This window comes from Struthio camelus, chromosome Z (genome assembly GCF_040807025.1).
Source record: "Struthio camelus isolate bStrCam1 chromosome Z, bStrCam1.hap1, whole genome shotgun sequence".
Lineage (NCBI taxonomy): Eukaryota > Metazoa > Chordata > Aves > Struthioniformes > Struthionidae > Struthio > Struthio camelus.
The window spans coordinates 16,401,165-16,424,257 of record NC_090982.1 but is presented as its reverse complement, the minus strand read 5'-3'; the positions used below and the strand labels follow the sequence as shown (position 1 = coordinate 16,424,257).

At 40.4% G+C, this 23,093-nt stretch overlaps 1 protein-coding gene across 4 annotated transcripts in view; it reads right to left on the bottom strand.

The window, feature by feature from the left end:
* PALM2AKAP2 (PALM2 and AKAP2 fusion) overlaps window positions 1-23,093 on the bottom strand; it is a 275,215-nt gene that overhangs the window by 138,805 nt on the left and 113,317 nt on the right. For 2 of the 4 annotated variants that reach the window (XM_068927117.1, XM_068927118.1), the window contains exons 4-7: window positions 19,580-19,694; window positions 18,947-18,968; window positions 11,625-11,726; window positions 6,311-7,018 (exon numbers count right to left, since the gene is read on the bottom strand). In XM_068927117.1, coding sequence (XP_068783218.1) covers window positions 6,311-7,018; window positions 11,625-11,726; window positions 18,947-18,968; window positions 19,580-19,694 — 947 coding nt within the window. The remainder of the gene's footprint in view (window positions 1-6,310; window positions 7,019-11,624; window positions 11,727-18,946; window positions 18,969-19,579; window positions 19,695-23,093) is intronic. The other 2 variants (XM_068927120.1, XM_068927119.1) reach the window with 1 other exon arrangement.

The following is a 23,093-nucleotide window of genomic DNA, read 5'->3' as shown; positions in this document are numbered from 1 at the left end:
ACTCAAGAAAAGTGGCCTATTCTTAATCAGTTGAATAGCCTAAGTGGAACCACCACAGCAAGAAAGGCTCTTTGAACTGAGGAGGGAAAAGACTTAGTTCTATAATGCTTCTGATTTTGAATACAAGTGGGACGTTTTTCATGCACTCTTGTCACTATTTACAAGCTAAGTTATTATTATATGTTTATATTACAGGTTGGATTTATATTCTCTTTGGACTAGATGACAATCCATTCATACTCTAAACTTAAGAATCTCAGTCATTTCATACAACTTACTGGTTTACATACAAAAATTACAGTCCACTTTTGTTGGATGTTGTCATAACCTCTGACTAAGCTCAGAACTAAACTTTACCCTTGCTGCCCAAAAGTCTCATGAAACATAACCTGAGCAAGTTCTGAACTTTCTAATAGAAAGAGAGAACCAGTGGAAACTGAGTGAGTTTAGGAAAAAGTGAGGCATCACATTTAAGCACATGGGAAAATCCTCTACTTTACTTGTGTGAATTATTCTGTTCTACTCTTTCCAGTGGCACCATCTATTGTATTTTGAAATCTCACATTGGATAAAGTAGGACAAAGTGAAAAAATGTATTACAGTTCTCCTTTTTCAGCTATAGCTCTCTACTGAAAGGAGGTAGTTATTGACTACCCTGGTGGCTTTCTAGGTAAAGAAGAGTTTGTCTATCTATAGAAAGCATAGATCCATCTTTTTCTGTGAGGGAAAAAAAATTAGCTGTGTTTATGCCAGGTATATTGGATTCTACTCTTACAACTTTACTCTTTAAAAAGTGTTGTGACCCAGCTTCCTGCAGAAAAATGTGGTTAGGTCTACAAAAGATCCCAAGAAGTTGGGCATTGTCATCAAAGTATGAAAAAGTTCAAAGGCTCAATGTCATGGGTAGGATGATATTCAGAAACTCAATCCCCATTTAGGATTTGTATCTCGTTATAAAAATATTTATTCCTTAAAAAAATACACAAATGTAAAATACTACATTTTCTATGATATCCCCATTTACTTTCCAAGTATGCCATTTGAAGGTTGGATTGAATCAAAAGGTAAAATACCTTTTACTTCTCTAGCAACTCTGTTTGCTATATTTCTGCTCCCACTAAGTTGTTGCATCTCTGCAATTTTAAGCATAGAGAATCAGAAGTTAACCTAGAACAACAAGGAACTGACCTAACAGTTGTCAGGAAAGTCCCACTTAATATTTGTTTGTGAATACCACTGCAGTGGTAGCAATGCTAACCCAGGATCTGACCCTAGAGATGCTAAGCACCATTTATTTGTGTTTTTCACAGCAGAAGTAGCAATGCTCAGAGTTAGCCTGTAAGATCACACCTCTCTGGGCAAACTCAGCAGCACATAAAATTGGTACAAGTACACAAATAACACCCAAGCTACACCTTGTGTAAAGCACTCATGCTCTGATCTTGCAGACACCTACATGCATTCCTTCTGTGAGTTGACTTAAGTAGGTCTACATACAGTAAAGTTAGGCATATGTGTTTTTGTTTGCAGGACTGGGGTCTTCTATTGCACCAGTAGAGGTTCTCTTCATGGAGAAGGGCTTGTGCACACTTCTCTTGCTGGGGATTGAAAGATAATGTTGTGTTTATACAGCTTTGGGATACAGCCTGCGCTTTTTGGAAAACAAGAAAAGAAAGATACAAAAAGAAGAAAAACTAAGAGTGCTAAGGCAAACTGTCAAATGGCACATCATACCTACTTTGTCATTCATTTAGATAACATCACAAAGGCAGACCAGAGGAGTTCTGTAAACATATACCATACAGTACATCAGCCACAGGAAATTAAAAAAAGAAAACAACCCTGTAATTCTTTTCTTTCTGTATTGATATTCTTTTAATTGAAAGAGATTGCCTAGCCACTAATCATAATGCTGTGTTTTTTGATTTATATTTTTCTTCTGTTAAAAAAAAAGAAAGTAAAATGTAGTGATTTGCAAAAGAAACAGTCTCTGAATGCAAATCAGGGACAACATGGAAGTGGATTCATAGAAACTTAGAAAATACAAAATATAAAAAAGTTTTGTAGGTTACTGTCTCCCAGTCTGGGAAAAGATACACTGAAAAGAATTTTTTGTTTGTCTTACAAAAGTTAAGGCGAACAGCTTGTTGTGGCAAAATGCTATCACAGAACCAGTTTCTGACTTTACTTCTTTTCTGTATTCTTCCATACTGAAATTGAGAATATACATGTGACAGCAAAAGTTAAACAGACAGGGAATTGGCTTAAAACAATACAGAAAAACTCCCATAATGATCCTTATGAAATCTCTCTCTGCTTGACTGTAGAATGGACCCTTTCCTTTGTGTCTGATTGTGCATATATTCCCATAGGCTACTTTCTCTCTGAGGGGAAGGGGAAAACTGACCCTTTCTGAAGCTCAAAGAAGCCCTGGAAAAGAATTTACATTCATCAGCCTATGCTAATGCATTTAAATCCCCATATAGTGTGGCTGCAGTCTAATGGCTAGCATGGAAAAGCTAACGTTCGGGCAAGGCTCTTGGGCTTGCAGAGGAAAATGATTGGAGTGAGCATGTTTAAGCTGACATAGCTAAGGCCCTCAGAGTTCAGACTGATTTGTTTTCGTTTTTGCTGACCTAAGACATTGAACAGCCTTTGATCAATAAAGACAAACCCTTTTCAGATAATCTTCTAAAAACGTCAGCTTTTTTTTGGTTCTGTCATGGGCCCATTAACCATGGAGTTCATATGAACACATAAAAAACACTGGCCTTCCTAGGCACTCAGTGTTAGCTATAACTACCGAGCAGTAAGTATTTGGCAGGTTTAAGGTTTAAGGCTTGTGCTCTACTTCTAACCACTAAAGGGCCACTTCTGAACGCTTTGATGTGCCACCATCTCCCAGTGACTTTGCGACTAAAATGGTTCCAGTGGTTTCAGACACGCTCTAGTCTCAGTCCCAGTAAACATCTCCCAAGGCTGTTTTTTAAGGGAGTCATCTCTAAAATGATGACTACGTGGTTAATGAGAAGATCATCTGTTAGGGGAGCATGTAGCTAAAGAGTTGCGTGGACAGACCGGATTACGAATGATACCCAGGAGCTTTCAGAGTACAGATGACACTCCAAATTCCCCATGTACAGGGTTTTGGAAAGACCCCTCTTTAGAGAACAGAGGTGGTCAGGAGGAAAAAGATGTGGCTGGGAACACACGGGGAGGTCAGGGTGGCCATGAAGGCAGGATTGCACCTGGAGCAGAAAGGACAGTATGATATGAAAGGACTGGTTAAGCCAGGAGGAAAGGACCGGAAGATTTGTCTGTAGGTGTTACTAGTAAAGTCAACAGACCCCCAAGTGAGAGAACTACTGTGAAGAGCACTGAGCACGTGATATCTTGCTGGAGTGGATGTGTGGAGGCAGCAGGCGTTGCCGTTAGAGCTGGGCGAGTCTGTGCCTGAGTGGCGTTCATAACGTAAGAAGGAGCCAGAAATGGTTTTACTATCCCCATAAATTTACGTTACAAAATTCTTTAGTGCTTTGGAGTCCTAAACTTGCCTTTTCAAGGCCCTAATTAGCTCCATGGCTAGCTTCACCCGTTGCATGCCGTTGTCTCCTAACAATATGAGCTGGGCCAGGTTATGGAGAGGTGATTACAGCTGTGTGGGTTGCTACTTGTCAGCTGAGCTGTGCTGACCTCACTGAGCACCTTGAAAAGGCAGAGTAGACCATGAAATGTTTTTAACCAGCATCTGCGATGGGTTTGTGTACCACAGCCAAGCTGACAAGTGGTGATTTAGGAAGCCAGGGTAACTCAGTCTCTTGAGGTTGCTCATCCACACCTTAGCTCGTTGAGCATGAGGCTGTGGAGGTCATTGAGAGCACAGTGGAGCTGAAAACTCATGGCCTTATTTTAAGAAATATTGAGATTTTTTACCATTTAGCATTTCTGGGAAAAAAGCAGGCAGCTGATTTCCAGCCTTGTTTTCCACAAGCAGCCGCCAGACATACTATTAAAATGCGGGATTGCTGCAGCCGTTCTCCTTTCTTTGATAAAATTGTTAACCACAGAAGCCTGAGTGAAGTGATGATTTGCAGAGTTTCTGTTGGCAAATTTGGTCCTTCTCTTATCCAAAAAGCCCCCAGGGGAGGCTGAGGGAACATATGGAAGTCTATTACACATTAAATCAGGCTACTGCAGTGGATATAGAGGCCAGTGTAATTTTTGCGGGCGTCACATTGAAGTGACTTTCTTTTCCTAATCCCTATTTGCTTTTTTATTCACAATCACCTGGGTAATTGTGAAATGTTATATTAACAAGCTCCATACTGATGGCTAAGTGACCTAACACAGGAAATACTTTTTGCATTTTTTGTGTATTTGTAGTGTGCCTTATCGCTGTCATGAACAAGTGTCTTTATCATTGGCACAGAAAGAAAAGAGTACAGAGCAAGAACTCTGTTTAATCAGATGCTCTGAACTAACAATTAATGCGGTAAAAGCACCATCTAAGAAAGAACAGAAAAATTACAGGAACCACCTCAGATTGGAAAGAGGCTTTTTTTGTTGTTTCCTTCCTTCCTTCCTTTTTTTCTTTCTTTCTTTTTTAGTTTTTCATTTATTTTGTTTTTCAGTTGCTCTTAGCTATTTTCAAAAGTCTGATAGTTTCAAAGACACTTCAAAGTAATCTCCAGTATTTTTTAACAATACCAGAAAATATAAATCCTGATTTTTAATCTCACTTCTACAGGTGTAAAACCAGATGAAATCCACTGAAGTAAGTGAAGTTACACTTAAGTAAAACCAGTGTGAGGCAAGAGTTAGGCTCCTAATATCTTGCCATGAAAAAGCTGATTGCTTTTCCGTTGTAGTTAGAATCAAAGGACCAAGAAACAAAGAAACATCTGCTGATTTTGGATGCTTTCACCTTTTTACATTTTCAATTTGAGATTTTTTAAGGGGCTCGATTTTCAGAGGGCAGATGAAGAAAATTTTGCTGATAATCAAGTCTCTTTAGAGAGCCTCCCTCTGGAAAATGAAGCATCCAAAACCACTAGCAGTTTTTGAAAAAGTTAATCCTGTGGTTTTAGGCTTTTCTCCTGAAACAGCAGCTCAAACAAAACTCCAGCAGGCCTCTGCAGGAGTTTTACCTGGCTAAGCATCACAGGATCAGACCTATTGTCTGTAAATAGGTAGGTGCACTGGAAGTACACTCAGTAAGTAATACTTTCCTAAGAGTTACAAAACAAAAGTCCGTCCCCTGCCCCTATTGCCGACACCAAGAATTTCATCACCGATTTCAATGGGAACAGGGTCAGACAGTGAAAGAAGTTCATTTTATATTCTAAGGAAATAGAAGAAAATCTCTCTCATTTACTGGAGTCCAGCAGGAAAACTTCACGTATAAACGATGGTAGAGTTACTGAAAGGCAAGTAATTAGATCAGTGACTCCATCTCAGTTGGTGTGACAGCTGCATCTCCTTCATGTCAAGTTATTTCAACTGTAATTTAGGGAGATGGAGTACACATACAATACTGTAATCTGGAAGATTTATGTAAGGCAAAATCATCATTCAAACAATTTTTAAAAGGAAAATTAAGGTCCACTTTTGGGTTCAGCAATAAGCAGAAATGGCTGATGGTTTTTTTTGACACCTCTAACTAAACTGAAAAGTTACTATAAAACAAAACTTTGCAAACTTTTTGGGAAGGATTTATCTGAGCTTTAGCAAATTAAAAAAATAAAGTAAGCTATGCCTTCCCTTGAAAAATAAAAAAATAGGATCTATAAAATAATATTTAAATGTGATTTAAAAAAAAAAAAAACATTTGTTTTAAGGCTGTCATATCCAGCTGCTGTGAAATTCAGACTCCCACAGAATCCTAGGAATCTGAACCAGCCTGCCAGATATCCAAAGAAAAATGTAAAAAGTGTGTTCATTATATATATATATTTTATATATATATATATTATATATATATATATATAAAATCAAATAAATATTAAAACTTTTTTCACTTTCCCATTTACCTCTCACTCTGTAATATTAAGAAAAAAAAACCCACCCCCTTCACAACCCCTCCAGTAGTATGCTTGATGGAAAAATAAACATGCGTTCATCTTCCTGAAAAACTAGAAGTAAAAGCAACCCAACTGCAAGGCAATGGAGGCATTCACTTCCAGTTCACAGTATTGCAGTTAGAAGTACAGTGAGGTCTAAGTAAGTGATGGAGCAGGTGTTGCCTGGAAGAGGGAAGGAGGAAGTGTTCACATGACAATACAGCATTGACAGCGCTTTTTCTTTTGTGTACCTGGGGCGGCTTCCAAGGGCAGGCTCTCTTCTTTCCCCTCTGGAGAGGAGGGCTCTGTCGTGTCTGACAGAGGCCTACCAGAGACGAGCTCAGCGGCGTTCCCATCCATGGTAGAGATGTCTGTCACTGTCTTCTCCCGCAGCGACTTCTCGTCATCTTCATCGATCAGGACCAGTTCTGCCTTGATCGTTTCGTCATAACCCAGCACTTTCTTCGTCTCCTCTTCATCATCGATGTTCTGGTAGCCCATAAATATCATTGTCACCGGCTGATCTGTGCTGGCTTCCGGGGCTTCACCACCACCACAGGGTTTATCTTGGGGCTGAGGGTTCACAGGATGCCCTTTGCTGGGTTTGCGTACCATTTCCAGCTTTGCCTCCTTGAAGAGCATTTGCTCCTTCATATGGCTAAAGTTTCCATCTGCTATCACATTTCTGTCTGACACGGTCATTGTTTCATACCCTCCTTTTACACTTGATTGTCCAGCTTTTTGTATAAGTTCATCTACGTCCTTTGAGCTTAATTTATGTACTCCATTTTCTACCACTGTGCCACCAGAGTGAACCTCATAGACTACCTTGGTACCATCATCATAGACTTTGAATCCTCTTTGATGGGCCCCATCTGGGCCAATAGGTGAAGTAGAGACAATCTTGGTCTCTCCTGTCTGTTTGTCTTTCTCCACATTAATTTCCATGGTGTACAAAGCTTGAACGAAAACAAGAGAGGAAGTGCATGTTACAACAGAAAAAGCCAGTGAATGGTTAATTGCCAAACAGACAAAGAAAACTACGGTGCCCCTTTTCCTACCTCCTGTCTCTAAAAGGCCAAGCATTCTACGTTAGAGGTGGGACGCACACTGTGAACAGAGGCAGTTATTGCACCACAGATCTGTATGCAGCTGGAGGCTAGGCATACCTGCTGTAAACTGGAGAGAGTCTTCCAGCTCAATCGCGTGGAACCATTTCTGGTCAATTAGAAGCGTGAAGAGCATCTAGGGTTAGGTGTACTTTTGACAAAGGGAGGTGACAGCATGCATTTTTCCCTCAATCTTTTCTTTCTGAACTTGCCTCAAATTCAGAGAAAAATTAGTGTCCAGGACCTCCCTACTCTCTTTTTCTTTCCTGTCCTCAAACTGCCTGTTAGCTGGTAATAAGTCTCGTTTACTGCAAGTAAAACAGATTGTTTTATTATCAATACTTGCTCTTGCTTAACTCTTCCATCGAAGCGTTCATAAATTTTACAGAGGTGAAGAAATACTTGTTTACCCCTGTTCTACAGATGGGACAACAAAATCACACAGGACTGGAGTAATTTCTCCCAGCAGACTTGTGGCAGGGTAGGTTTCTTAGCTTTCATACTGAGGTATTGACACTGTGACCTCTGCTTGCAGATTAAGAGTATGTAAAAAATGACCTGCTCCCTCCTGTCTCCAAATGGGACCCTAAACATCATTTCCAAAGGAGGAAGTTGAAGAAAAAAATAATAATGAACTGCCTTTCAAAGCATCATGAAACAGAGGATAAACACGTATATGTGAGAGATGTTTCAGAACAGCAGTGAAACTTTTCTGGCCATTAAGAAGGACGCAATAATGAGAAGAAAACTGTAGCGACCACACAGTAGGAACAGACAGGCAGTCTGTAACCACAGTGGCGATGTGATCTCATTGGCCAGCTTTCCAAAGAAAAATGTGCAAAGGTTTCACAGATCTTCCAGAAGTGGTCACCTGTTTAAGTATTCCTTAATGGAGAAGAAAACATTTTGGCTTTTTAACAGACATCCACAGACACTTGATTACAATTTACTACAGGCAGTGACAAATGTCTGTGAAACTTACCATGACCATTTCCATCAATGAACCCCAAAGTTATAGCCATGATTTGTCTTACCTGGCAACATCACAAACTGATGCGTTCGGTTTTTTTGTTGTCTTTTTTTTTTTTTTTTAATTGCATAGGGAACATCCCTTCCCCAAGAACAAATGTAGCTTATATGTATGTATTTAAAACATTGCTACTATAAAAAACCACTTCAGTTTTAATATCTTCCTTCACTCTTCTTATTCATAGACTGTGGAACTTTCTTCAGTATTCCTAAGCAAAGTCTGCCATCAGCATTAGGCACCTTACCGTGTTATGCATCATGAACCCCTCTGTAGCTCTATAATGATAGAAGTCATCTATTGCTGTGTGGGCCTGTATTACTTCTTTGAGGTGGTCTCATCTGGCCCCTTAGTGTGCAAGCTGCTTGGCAGGCCACCCAAACTGGGGTCTTGCTACCTATGTGTCGTGAGTGAAAGGGCCCTGGAGCAGCTCAGCCCAGAGGGCTGTGGGACCTCTGTCCTTGGAGGTTTCAAGCCCTGCGGTGAGCTTGGTGCTGGCCCACCAGCTCTGTGCAGGTGGTAGGCACAGAGACCTCTCGGGGCCCTGCACCCCAATGTGATGCTGGGACTCTGCAGCCTCTCCTAGGGCTCACTGCAGAGCTAGAAACCATGCTTGCTGCCTGGATGATTCCCAGTGCTGAGGAGAGACGATAGGGCTGTGTCAGCTCCCCCATTCCAGCCTGAAAGGTAGGGTTTCCGTGAGCCTGGGAAGAGGGACATGAACAAGGCTGTACTGCATTCACAGCTTGACTGAATCATGGTGCAGACCAGAAAGCAGCAGGCATGTGTCCCTCACTGATGACTGCCCCGGCCTAGGAGCTGGCAGGTAAGTATTCCTCAGGTCTCATGCAGGCAAATCTGCCTTGAAGCCCTTTAATTCAACTTATAGGAGTAATTAAACAAAAAGGTCCCATGACTAATATACTGGAATTTGCTCCTTTCCTGGTGCAATTTCATGGGTGGGAGGGTAAGAGGGAGAAAAGGGAAAGCCGGGTTTTGTTTATTTGCTTGGCCCTGGGGCCCATTTTCAGAGCTCTAGCTTGGTAAGTGACCTGTGAATTTCAGTTGATCACTCCAGAGCTGCTCAGGCAGATGTTGTACAAGAACTTCAAAGATCAGAAAAGTAAAAATAGGAGTGAGTAACCTACAGTGCAGACATTAAAACTGACGCACTGGCAGGTTTTTGAATGACAGCCAGCTGAACTGAAGCAAAGTTGAGCTAGGAGCACCAACATCTCCAGAAAATCATGTGTGGCAGGCAGAAGTTCCTGATTTGTCCTGTGCACCAGAGCTCCGCAGAGAGAGGTTACCGCCAGTCAGCTGACTGGCAGCACGCCACCTTCTCAGCAAGAAGCTGCGTCCCCAGCTCCGGCTGGCTTTACGTGCTTCTCCTCTTGTTTGAAAAACAAAGGAAGTTATCTGAGACACGATTTTGGAAGACTGCTAACCTCTTTGGTAAAGGCTGCTGTTCTTCCTGTGACATATTGTTTTCTGCCATGTTATTGTACATTTTTTCAGTGCAATCTGCCATGCTCTCCCTGTTTCGAAGAACACATTTCATTTTGCTGTGGTGTACATTTGAATAAAGCTTACCTGAGGGGCCTGAATCCTGAAGCAGATAGGAGAAATGTGATTTTTAAACCATTTAGACTTGGCCATACTTAGGAAGGGCTGGAAGATAAATCTCTCTGTCTGCGATATCCAGTACTGGTCAGCAATGACATCCTAACTAATAAGAAGGCTTTGAGCAACAACAAGTCCCAATGCTACACAGAAGACTATGACTACTTAATGATCTGATCTAGAAAACTGACATGTGTGGTTATATCCATGGGCATATGAAGTCTGCCTAATTTGCTTAGATGTTTGCCACTGTTACATACGTTTATGTTTTTTTTTATAGTGATTTCTGAAATAGTTTTAGGATAGGGACAAACATGAGCTTTATGACTTGCCCTAAGGATGACATTAAAGCTACCTGTGAAAGTAAATGCACAAATACAAGCAACTATCTTAGAGAGCTGTTCACTATTGAAATATGCTATCATGAGAAAAATGAACAACAGAACATTGCTAGCTGCTTGCATGCATAATGTTTGTTTTCTACAGGAAAATCCAGCATCACAGCTTCTCAAAGAAGTTGAAATTTGAACTAAAGCTGTTTTCTAAAATTTCTTTTATTAAGCAGAGCTTATTGATTTCAAAATATGCTCTATTAATACAATGCAAAGCTATCTGATAATAGAGTTGAAACTGAAAGCAGTACTTGAAGATGCCAGCCTGTACGCATGAGTACAGTTTTCATACAAGCTTTAATTACAGTGTAATATGATGCAGTGCTTCATGACAAGATCCCAGTGTGCATATGAAAAGATCCTGCTTCTACCCGCATGTGGTATTCAAAGGCTTTTTCTTTAAAAGAGCATGTAATAAGATGGATGCTTACAGTCCGCTTTTGAGCACACACACTGGGTGCCTTTTCTTTAAGTGACTGCATACATACAACAGCGTTACCAAGAAATATGTAAGTAGGGCTTCTGGGCCATCCAGAGGATGGAAGAAATGGTTATTTTCTTGGTGTTGACTAAATGACATGAAATATTCAGGGAAAAAAGTATGTCTGGGTGGCAGATCATGGTAAGCACGGGTGGAAGGGAAGCTTTTGGAATGGCTTGCAACAGGACCTCTGAAAAAAATAACACATCCCATGGACTTGTAGAGTGTCTTAGCTCCAGCTACTGCTTTCCCATCATTATTAACCTGCATTTCAAGTAAAGCCATCCCTCATTCTCACTCCTTGTGACACTTCTTACATAGCCACGAGCAATTTGGTATTGAGATAGGGAATACATTACTTAGAATAGAAGGATCTTGAAAATAAGAAAAACATATAGTTAATGATTGCATTGTTACATTTAGGTTACATATTTAATCTGAAAAAAATAGATTAGGAAATCCTCTGCATGACTACAAACACAAAAGATGCCATAATTCTCCCTTCTTCTCCCCAACAAGAAAGAGCGCTATACAAATGGGTATAAAATGATACAAAAGCCTAAAGCACCTATGAGGTCATGTGAGTGCCTGTGTGTCTCATTTATCTTAATGGGGGTTGCATGGGAACAATGAAGGAGCAAAAACCATGGCCTTGATGTCATACATTGGTATCAGAAGAGATGGAAAGAACATAATGTTTCCATTTAATAAAAACTGGATGCATTTCCTATGCTAGTTGTGTGTAGTTCAAATACATTGTTTTGAGAATATTCATTGCTGCTCAAAAACCCTCAAGTTATTTACAAAATACAAAGCAAGTGGAATTTCCTGGCATTTAAATGATATCACACACCAGTCCCATTAAGGTAATATAACAGAACAGAGTTCATGGCTACCGGTTTGGTATATAACACTAAACTCCTTGAGACTTACCAGCTACTCTGCTTGCTCCGTCCCGCCCAGGAACTGGCTCTGCTGTTCGTGAATAGAGGGTTGGGAGTTCAGGGATCTGGGAGTAAATGTAATTTACTGCATCTGGTGTCAGAGAACAGGAAACAGTTAGGTTTGTGCTACGAGCCTCGGTGGCTTCACTGCTTAGACAGCAGTGTTGTCAGCCCAAACAATAGACATTGGAGCTTTGTACTATATAATTGGATCAAAGTAAACAAAGTGAAAAGTCATTGTCATGTGATTGGTGTTCAATAGACTAGCTGAGGTAGGAGGGAATTGGTCCAGATGACTCAAACCTTATGTCAGTTGAACACACCAAATTAATTGTTAGGAGGTTCTGGATTTATCAAGTCCGTGACCTTTAAAACGGCGGGTGAGGGGGGAAGGAACAAGCTTAATGTGATACATAGAATAAACAATATTTCAAATAGAAATAGAAAAGTCCAAAAATGTTAGTGTCAACAGTACAGAAGGAAAGACCTGTTCTTTTGCACTTGGTGTTTCTGATGTTATTGAACTGGCATTTGGCTTTTGTTCTTAAAGTTAAAATTTATCAAATAATGAAATCCTCTCTAGGTATCGTTTGATATGGTGCCCACTGTGATGATCAGTACGTGTGAAGTCCCTGTGAGCTCTCTGCAGTGCCGCCTTTCATTAGCAGGGCCCATATTAGTAGAAACCCAGCTTAAAGAACTGACTTGTTCTACATTTGAGCTTATGATTGTGCAGCCTAAGCTATATATGTTCTTTAGAAGTAAGAATTTAAGGGAGATTTACAAAAATTTACTAAACTTCTCAGTAGGCTAGGAGATGTTTTACAGCTGAGTTAAATGTAACTAGAAAGCATATATGGTCCCGCTAAGATTCAGTGACAGATTTAAGACCAGAGCTCAGAGGAGAGCTCAGAGGAGAGATGTACAAATAGCTGATTTTCAGTTTGTGTGCCAAATAAACAAACAAAAAGAGATAAAAATTGTGTTGTTTCCTATCAACCCATAATCCTTTCAGTTTTGTATGGAAACATTTAAATTTCTGTTCAAAAGTAAGGTCCTATTTGGTCTGAAACAGAATATTCTTCTTCCTCGAAAAGTTACTTTGCCACATTAAAACCAGCAATGCTGCTCAGCGCAGCAAGATGATAGCCACCATCCTGAAGAAGACACTTCACCTCTGGAGCAACGTATGTGGCTTTAATAAGGAGGTTCCCGCTCCTTACTCTCTATCTATTTTCTGTGTAAGTGGAGCATGGCACAGAGGCAGAGTGCAAGTTCATTTTGGGAAAGTGAGAAAGTTATATAAAAAAAGTTCAGTGTGTCACAGATGAATTTGAAAGAATGCAGCCTGGGAAATATTATTTTATTTCATGCTTCAATGGACAAACGGGAGTCTTGGCAAATGGGCTTTTGTATTTTAAATGCACAGTGTCTCCTAAAAGTTTTTCATGATTCATTTTTAGCAATACACCCTAAGAGAAATAATTGTTTAGGACACAGCTGACTGAGCAATGGCCAGTAACAGCTGCTTTCTTTTACAAGGTTTCTTGCCTTTGATGAAAAATTGGTACAATGCTTTGTGTTGTTATTCTGGGAAATACCATCAGCAAGTGACCAGGCCATTATCGAAAACTGAAGTAATTTTTTCAGGGCGGCTATTTTTCGGGGCCAGAGTAAGAAGAGAGTATATATTCCAGAAGTGGCAGGAATCTAGTAAGGAATTATTCATCCCATAGAGTGCAGAACTGCAACACTAATTTCAGTACATGGCCACGCAGTGATTTGAGTGAAAGACTCATCTGGCCACATATAGGAACAATCAATAAAGACTTGCACTTCTTAACTGAACAGTCAGACTTCCTTTGCAGTCCATGGGAAACAGGCACTGCAAGCGTGCAATTCTCCTCCCAGAGTCGAGGAAAAATCCTTTGAAAGTGTTTATTTTCTCCAGTGCCCGTACAGCGAACTGAGCCAACCATCTTGGCAGCGTGAGATTAATTCTGCAGCTTGACAGTACAATTCTCACTTTGACACCGGTTGTGTCCATTGACCTTAAAAAGTTTTTTGCATCCTGCCTTAGGAGACGCTGCTTATATTAGTGTTTGGTGTTGCTAACATTGGCTTAGTTTAGAAACTTTTCTGGATGTTACTTAGAGCAAATACTAAAAATGTTGCCTCTTAGTTCCTGACAATCTCTAATTATTGGACGGAGAAGAGAACTGTGTGGGGGTGGGTTCTCTTGCACTTTCTTCTGAAGTCACTGGTGGTGCCACCTGTCAGAAATATGATATTTGGCTAGAAAGAGCTGGGGCTTTGTTCATTTTATCACTTCCTGCATTTCCAAAGCAAAATGAAGCGGCGGGAACATCGTTATTTTCCATTATACTACTTGCAACAAGGTCTGTTTCATTTAACACCTTTAAGAGGATACAAGAGAGCAATTTTACAAGGGGTAGATGAGACACAATTTGTTCACATGGAAAGTAAGACACAACATAAATATATTTGAAATGACTTCATTCAGATTTTTTTTCAACTTTTGGTGAGTTATTAATATCTAAGAATGCCATAAAATAAGTTCTGTAGCTTTTTGTACTGATTACAACAAACTGAATTTTAGAATTATAGCATTTTCCATATTATCAGACTAAGAAGTGCTTAGGAAAGCATTTAGGGCAAGACGAGCCTTCAAGGGTGTCTACACAAACTGAATCTTCAAAACTGCTCAGAACAGCTGTCACACAGAGGCTTGTGGCCAGATGTCGGATGACCTCATTATCCAATGGGTTGATTAACTTGAAAAAATCCAGCTACCACTAAAATTAGCACCCAAGACCTTCTGCAAATTCTGACTTCAAGGGCAGAGCCTATTCAACCTGCAAAGCCCTCTTGGGCTCTGCAGAGTTACACCACAGGGAACACAGATTACAACCTTCCCACCATGTCTATAAGACTATGAAAACGGTTTTAAGCAGGAAGCTTTGCTAAGAGGTGAATAGCTTGGATCTGACTTCAGCTGAGCAACTGGCATTACTCTAACTGTGGCAGTCACACATTTCAATAGATGCAGAGCCAATAAAAAGACTATTTAAAAATTTACAGGTGAAAAGCAGTCACTGCTGAGTTTTTACAAGACATAAGGAAAGCACTCAACAAAGATTGTATTCTGCTGCTTTGAGGATGTGCTCATCTGTCTTGCTGTTTGGTTAGACTGCTGATGAAAACCAGAGCAGAGGAAACCATAACGGCCTCTAAGCAATGTGCTGTGAGCTAAACAATCCAGGTCAGGTTTCCACACCCCTATCTTTGCTAAATGTATGCTAATTCATATCAATTTCAGGCAGAGGTTTGTACCTACATCTTGGTTCAGGCTTCATGTAACACTGGATTCCTAACACAACTCTGCTGAAGCCAGTGGAATTATTATACCGTGAATTAATTTGGCCTGCTGCAATTACTTTTCCCTTCCCACTTCATGTCAAGGGTAATGCCAGCCTCTCAGTCATGCTTTTATTAATAATCACTTGCAAACTGTAGAGTCACTGTGATTGTGGCTTCTGTATGTTGGCTAAAGAAGCAATGTGTCGTTTGCATACAGATGGCCAAAGGTTGTAGGGTACCATGTACCCTGGAGGCACGTTCAGCAGTCAAGGGAGTCACATCAGATCTTAAAGTGGCTTTTATTTTATGAATACATAGAGCCACAAATACACAGGCACACAGAAACAGCTGTTTGCTTTCCATTTATAAGAGAGAGAAAGGCTCACCCTGTGCATGCAGCACAGCACTACAGCATGTTTCTTTTCCACTGCTGTCCCAAGAAGTCACAAACAATGTAGTCTGGAGTGTATGGCTTGTTTTAAGTGAAGAGCTTGTTAGTGACCTAAGCTCAGTAAGTTGCTGAGGCACCACAGGATGCCAGAAGCATGGCTGTGAGTGAGAGACCCACAGTCCTCAGCTTTGGCTTTTCCATTCTGCTTTCTATCTTCTGGTGACTTGTAGAAGGTAAAGTGCGCTCATACTCTGCACAATGTGGGGTTTGTGTTTACTGCGCCTGGATGACTTCTAGCTCAGAAATGCTCATTTCCAAATACAGCCAACTTCTGGGAAGATACATGTAACTGGGGTGGGAAGGTCCAGGAAGGCCACCTAATTGGCCAGCAGTGCTCACCGTTGCTTCTTTCCCTTTCCTCTTAGCCTTCACCTAAACCCCTCTGGGGTCTGAGCACCATGTAGATGTGCTTTCTGCACGCTCAGAGGCTCTGTCACTGTTATACATGACACTAAAACATGCACAGGGATACAACTGTGAAATAAGTCACTTTCTATGTCATCACCACATTTAGAGTAAATGGAGGGATGGATACAGAGCAACTTCATGTGAGACTTATGCATATGGCAGGAATTGCAGAAAAGGCCACAAACGCTAGGTGTTGGTTTGGGTTTCTGTTTTACGTAAGCCTTCCTCTACGACCCATGTAATGGCTCCTGCCATTTTCCTCTACAGGGTGTTATGGATGGGTGCCACACTGATGGCTGATGGCTACAACACAGCAAGTCCTATATGTTTTTTGAAAGGAGGAAAAACCTGTTATCACACCGTTCTCAGCTAGTTATGTATATGCTCTCTACCTCATGCGATCAGCTACACTCACAGGCTGTTGTTAGACAGCAGAAAATAGAAGACTTGCTCAATTTTTGCTATGTAGAGATGTAGAGTCAAATCATGCCCACAGAAGGAGGCAGGATGATGGTTTGCAGCCTAGATCTTCTCTAGAGCAGCAGAATGCAGTCTGCTTCATAAAATTGCTTAGAGGATGACCTCGGCTCATCTCTGAGTATTGTATAATCTCAGCCAAGAAGAATTAGTTCCTGAGAAAAAGAGATATAACATGTGGACACGTTCAGGAAGAGAATAGGCGTTGGTTAACTTAGCTATGTCCCCAGCTCCCTCTGCAGGGATAATGCATTTATTCTGTAGGCACTATGTTTTCTCTTGCATTATTTTTCAGCTGTCAGCCCTTCAGAAATCAGAAGCTGTCCTTGCTTCTGGCTCTTTCTGTGAGAGAACAATCTGCTGAAAGGAGGTAAAATCTGAAGAGTGGGGTTCTTTCTGAACCCAGTGGAGTATTGTAAACAGGTATGTTATGAGAAAAAAACCCTGAGGGCATCTATTGCTTTGTATTTCTAACTAGGGCTTCATTAGGTTCCTATTTTACCGTTATGGTCCTAAAGAGGTGTTGTTTTGCAAGAGACACAAAGGCTTCTGCACACTTTGGGGCGTTCATCCAGGAGGGACCCATTCCTCTTCTGTAAGCTTATCAACACCTGTGGTGAAACTCACCACCAGCACACAATATTTGCCCTTCTGGATCTTTATTTACTCAGTGGTAGCTGACTCCAAATTCTTCAGAAAACAGAGGAAAAAAATTCTTACAGTGGGGCATCATACTTCAGACTTCCTTTTTTTTTTTTTTTTTGGACAACTGCAGGTAACCTGAAGCTTAGAATTCTAACAGGAATAGAGATTAACTCCTGAAAAAGAAATCTCCCCACAATAAGAGACATCTGTTGGTTACCACCTGTGATTTGTTTCTCTTGGAATCTTTTTTGAGGCAACTATTAATTCATTTGACAATGAATTAATAATACTGTAACAAAAGGGTAACAATAGCTGAGTTGATCAACATTTTCACAGGAGCAATTATTGCTCTTCTCTAGCCAAAATTCCGAAGACCACTTTGTGCACCTCGTTAAATCAGCCACCAGAAAAAGGGTCCTTGAGATCTCTACTGTCTCTAAACTCACTCCTGAGTTTAAGTTTCATAACCTTGCAGACTGATAGAGAACTCCCAAAGCGTGTCTGAAGTTTGCTTCTGTGTTCTCCCTGGTAAGCACTTTTAAGGTGTAGACGGTCTTGACTGCGTGTTGCCTCCTGCAGCTACAGTGTGTGTAAAATTGCTCGAGAAACCACTGCCACAATGAAGTAGCTTGAATAGTACTCTGCTTCTCTTCTGTTAGAGACATCTAACAGAATACATCTGTTGCAGATTTGGATGATGGGATTTGCCTGAGTACATGTAAAATTCGCTAGTAGTACCACATTGTGAGAGGCTGCAAATACGGGATGGGATATCAAATGACTTTGATATTTTTGGGAAAAGATCCATAAACAAACAGCAATATTCATTACAGACTATTGTTGAGGACCACTTAGGAGTGACATGCATTAAAACAATACGGGGAATGAGTGAGGAATCAGGAATAAATGTATTGGTGGTAAATTGTGAGTTTAATCTTGAGATCAGTATGTAATGTTGTTGTAAAAACATCCTTTAACTCGATTTAATAGAATACTATATTTAAGACCAAGAGATACTTTTTCTAATCTGATCCTTCAATGATTTCAGTGAACTTTCGGCCAGTTCATATATTACATTGTAATTTTGTTTTGTCCCGACACTTAATGTATTAGCATCATCCTACATATTCCTCATCTCTGATCAAGGAATGGGCAATTGGGTGAATTGGCCAGCAGCCAGAGGTGCTAGCCCTGACCTCAATTTTTTTGCATAGGGCCAGTTCAGAGGTGTGTATTGAGAATGAGCTTCTGGTGCATGGACTTATCTGCAGACGGATCAGTGTGATACCCTTCCTGGAGAAGCACTAAAAAGGTCTGTCCAGCTACCTGGGAACAATTCAGATTTTTTGCTCACTCATTCATCTAAATTTATAGATCATGATTTAATGTGATCAAACACATTCAGGGCCCTTAGTTCATAAACCAGGAATTACTACATCGTCATCCATCTATGCAAGATTTTCTTTCTCTAGGAACCGTCATAGAGATAATATAATTCATTAGTGCAGTGATCTAATGTTAATCAAAAGCAAGTTGTTTTTGTAAATTAAGAATAGTCCTCATTGCATTTAACTCTTTGTGATTATAATATGTGTACATGAGGAAATTGATTGTTAATCAGGTGAAAAGGAGGTCTGTAGTGTGTGGCTGTCATGTGCTGAAAGGGGTCAATAACATAGAATTGGTATGATGATGGTTCTAAGTCACCCACGGTTTTCTTTCCCTTTATACGCATATAGAAATAGCTGGAGCTTTGCCAAAGGAATACTGTTTCACAATGACAGCGACATTTGTGCTTGCACCATAGTAATACCAAAAAAAGAGTAACGGTTCCAGCAAGAAATCAGAAATGCCATACATAGAGCCATCCTCATCGTTTAAAACTCTGCAACAGTTTATTAACAACTCTTGCAAAACCTGAAGCTATGCAGTAATAAAAAGGCACTTACCGCCATCCTGGTGTGAGAACCTCTGCAAAAAGAAAAAAAAAGAAGATTGGTTAAAACTTTCTTGTTTTGGGGTAAAATTTGAATGGTCTTGATACTTTTATGCTAAGTTTATAGCTAGTTTTGTGCTTTTATGGTTCTTCATCACTTTAAAGGGGGTACCTGGGGATATGGCTACTCGGGTTTAAGTGTGATTAGAGATCAAGGGAGAGGGAGATGTGATGTTACTGAGAAGAGAATATTTGCTGTTTATTGCAGCCAGCGACATTCAGAAGTGGTGTTGGTGGTGAATGCCACTGAGAGGAGTAAAGTTTGTGATGCCTTTCAGGATCCTGCTGACCTTTTCCAGTATGGCCAAAGTCTCACATGATTTCCCTGCAGGTAAACTAGGGAGACAGACACAGAAATCCCTTTTCGGAAAGCTGGAGTAGGAAGAGAAAATCCAAATAACCTAACTGAAATTGATGTGACAGCTCTATATCTTTTCTGGTCTTGTTCATCCTGCTTTGAGTTAGATTCTCTGCAACTACCCTCAATCTTTTCATAAGTGCAAAAACTGCTACTTTCAGTCAGTGGTAAGGGTCTGCCTGGGTTTTGATCTGTGTCCAAGAGTGTCTTCTTTTTTTTTTTTAATACCTTTTGCAAGCTGTCGAAGGATTGCTCAGTCTCCTTTAGTTTCTCCAAAATGATTTGTTCTTTGGCAGATATTTGGGATTCTTCACTTTCTAATTTCTCTATTTCTTGTTCCAACCTAGGGAAGACATAAAGACATGCACATACACACAAAAACAGAACATATAAAAATTATTTCAGTGAGCCCTACTTGCCTAGATATTAATTAGCATTTCATATATCATCAGGAACACCTTTCATAATCTCTGTTCACAGCTGCTTTCCTGGCGCATGAAGGTCACCTGAGTTATTTGTAAAACAGAAGGATCTACTTCAGAAGAGAGTAATTCAGTTATTATTTCTTTTCTGCAAAAATGTGCAGTTTAGTTAAAAATAAACTTCAGTGTGCCTTCACCCCAGTTCCTGTACCATCTTTAATGCATGCACTTTCATTTTAGGAAGCATAGCACTGAATATGACCAAAAATGTGCCGTAATGATCAGAGGAATATGCTTCCATACTACAGACAATGAAACCTGAAACAGCTGTTGGAAGCTGGCGGTTGACCAGTCGCATTAGCAGTATTTCTTGAACCAGTACATTGCTCATTCCCCACAATAACACGTACGGGCTGGATTCCTAGTGTAGGATAGCCAAGAGCAGAGGCTATAGCCAAGCTTCCTATAGTTACCCCGTGATACTGGGGGCCCATGAGCTGCCAGATTATAAAAAAACATAAGCTACGTAGAAAAGAATTTTGTTCTTTTTTAGGCAACAAACGTGAAGCACTCTTGCGGATCTCGTTGAGAGCTAATGGCATTCACTCACTTCGTAAGAGGTGATTCATCCCGATTTTAACTACATTTTCACCAAAAATGTGCAGGGTTAGATTCTCCGTTACTTTAACTCAAACCTCCTTTTATTTACATGATTTATGTCAGTGCAGGAAGACTTTCTCGCTCTTTCTCTCTCCAAATTCATATGTATGCCACTATATTTTCTCACTTTCTCAGAAATCATCTGTAATATGAGCTGAGGTGAATATTTTCAGTCAGGGATGGTTAAGAACTTCCCGTATCTCCAAGTGAACGGTAGCTGTTCAGAGCTTGCTGCACCATAGTTCTGTCAACATGATGGAGCAGCACAGCCCAGGACGTCCAGGAAAACAAGTGGTTCTTCTGTATCCACGGCTGCTTGCTCCTACCTTTCTGCCTCCATTTCTCAGGTGAAGGATCAGGGCTCTGATCCAAGTTAGAGCAACGCTATTTTTGTTCTTCCCCAGCCCTGCTCAACGCATGACTTCATAAATGCTTATTGGAACACAGGGCAGAGAGCAAGGAGAAGGTGACAAGGGAGCAAGGAGCAGCCAGGGAGGAGAGGAGCGAGTGCGCCTCTCAGGGGCTGGCTGGCTTGAGGTGCTGGTGAAACGAAGGCCTCGTTCGCACACCTAAATATGAATGCAGACGTCTAACTTTAAGCATTCACCTGGGAAAGTTTTGGCCCACTTTCTGATCATGCAGGGACGAAAGATACATGGCATTTGCTGAGAGTACGTCCCCTTAGCGAAAGGCAAAAGCATTGCAGCTACAAATCGTTTTGAGTGAAAAAGGCAGATTGTACTCTCCGGAAATATGTAAATGCTTAATAGTTTCAGACCCATGATGGACTGTAAAACTGTAGTTTTTCTTTCTAAAAGAGAACTCCCTCCTCCCAAGTTGAAATGGCTTAATTTCAATATCCTTTAAACGAACTGTTGGAATATTGCTGTTCCAATCCACTAAATGTTTTCTTCGAATTAATATTTAAAAATGTGGAAATATAGTCCTGAAACAAAATATTTTTGTTCCACTGAAATGGAACAATTTGATACAGGATGAATACATCCTTTCTTTTATGATTCAAGGAGAAAATTTTCAGAAAATATTGTTTCATCTCAACTTTTCCTCCCATCTTTTCCTGAACAGCTAGTGAAGTGAAAAATGCATTTGTCACTAAGGTGAGTTATTGCCATGTTCCTACATAATGAATTTAGGAGTCAACAGAAAGTTGACTTCTTTTTCTTCCCTGTCTCTGGGAATGATTAGCAGATCCATGCACATTTATACCTTACTGCTATAGGCATTTAAATTATTCTACTATATGGTCTGGTGACATTACCTTGTGGAGTTGGGTGAGTGGGGTTTTAGTGCTATTCTTCTTTTCTTGCTAAGTGAATCACTCAGCAGCATTCAGAATATACATTCTGTAGCCTGCTACATTTTACTAGCTACATGATCCAGGCAGAGACTGGAAAATGGAAGTGCGTAAAAGTCAGCAACAACAAAATATAGGGGAAGAAAGAAATCCTTTCTCTTTCAAATGAACTGGACATTAGTTAATCATTTATGACAATAAATTCACTGTGAGCGTACGCAGTGTAAGACAGCTCATTCAATGTGAGTAAGCTTATCAGCATCTAGACTTCTTGTAATTTGGGGTGATCATAAATGCATCACTTTCTGTGCAGTGGCTCAGAACTAAAAGAGGTTTTTCATGAATTATTTATTCTCCCTAAAAAGTTTGTTTCAAATACATGCACATGCACATTTGCACATGTACTCGCACACCCACACACAGCAATTGCTTGAATTTATTTATTTTTTGCTTTTCGGCTGTTTGCTCTTTTGTTTTTACTTGATAATATAACTCTTACTCTCCTTTCCTGGTTTACTTTCTCTGTCTCTGCTGCATTCATGCTGGACTACCTTCACCATCAGAAGCGGTCGGGAAGATGCAACATTAGATCACCCTCTCTTTGACAACACATCTTGTTCTTTTTTCTGAATCCCTTCTTTAGTTCTTTTCAGAAGCAGGAATAACAACAAATTACTAAAGAGGAAAGGAATGGAAATAAAGCTGCCAAGCTTTAGAGAAATGGGTAAAACTGGTACGATCACAGATTTCCTATGCCACACTGAATAAGAATGCATGTAACTCAAGTCATGAGTGCAAATTACCATTCCACCATTGAAATCAGCGCAGACAGACTAAGAGTCTCCCAGTCTGCGTGTAGAAGGGGACTAGTCCTGGAGAAATTGATACGGCTAGCTAAAGTACTGAACTATTGATTCCTCTGTTCCTAATTGTTTCAGGAAAAGCACTAATGATTCACTAACGTTCAGCCAGAGTTGACCTGTTATAGAGCACAGGGATCACTTCTAAGTATTAATATCCACAGGAGGTCATTTTATTCCTTTTCACTTGATGTCATACCACTTTCATCTGTACTCTCTACTGAAAGGTCAGGATGAGGCTACTGAAGTACCTGAGGTAACAGAAATGCTGAAGGGCATAGGTTTCCGTGTGTGCTGTTGTATACATTCATTAGGAAAGCAAAAAGGTGCCACAGGCCTCACTAGTAAATTTCTGTTCTGCAGTAGGGTCCTAGAGTTTTCGCCGTCTCCTTTCGACTGCCTTTTTACCTAGGGGACCAGCGATGCCAATGTTAAAGGCAGCAAAACAATCTTTGGTTTGTGTTATTATTTTATCTTTTTTTAGC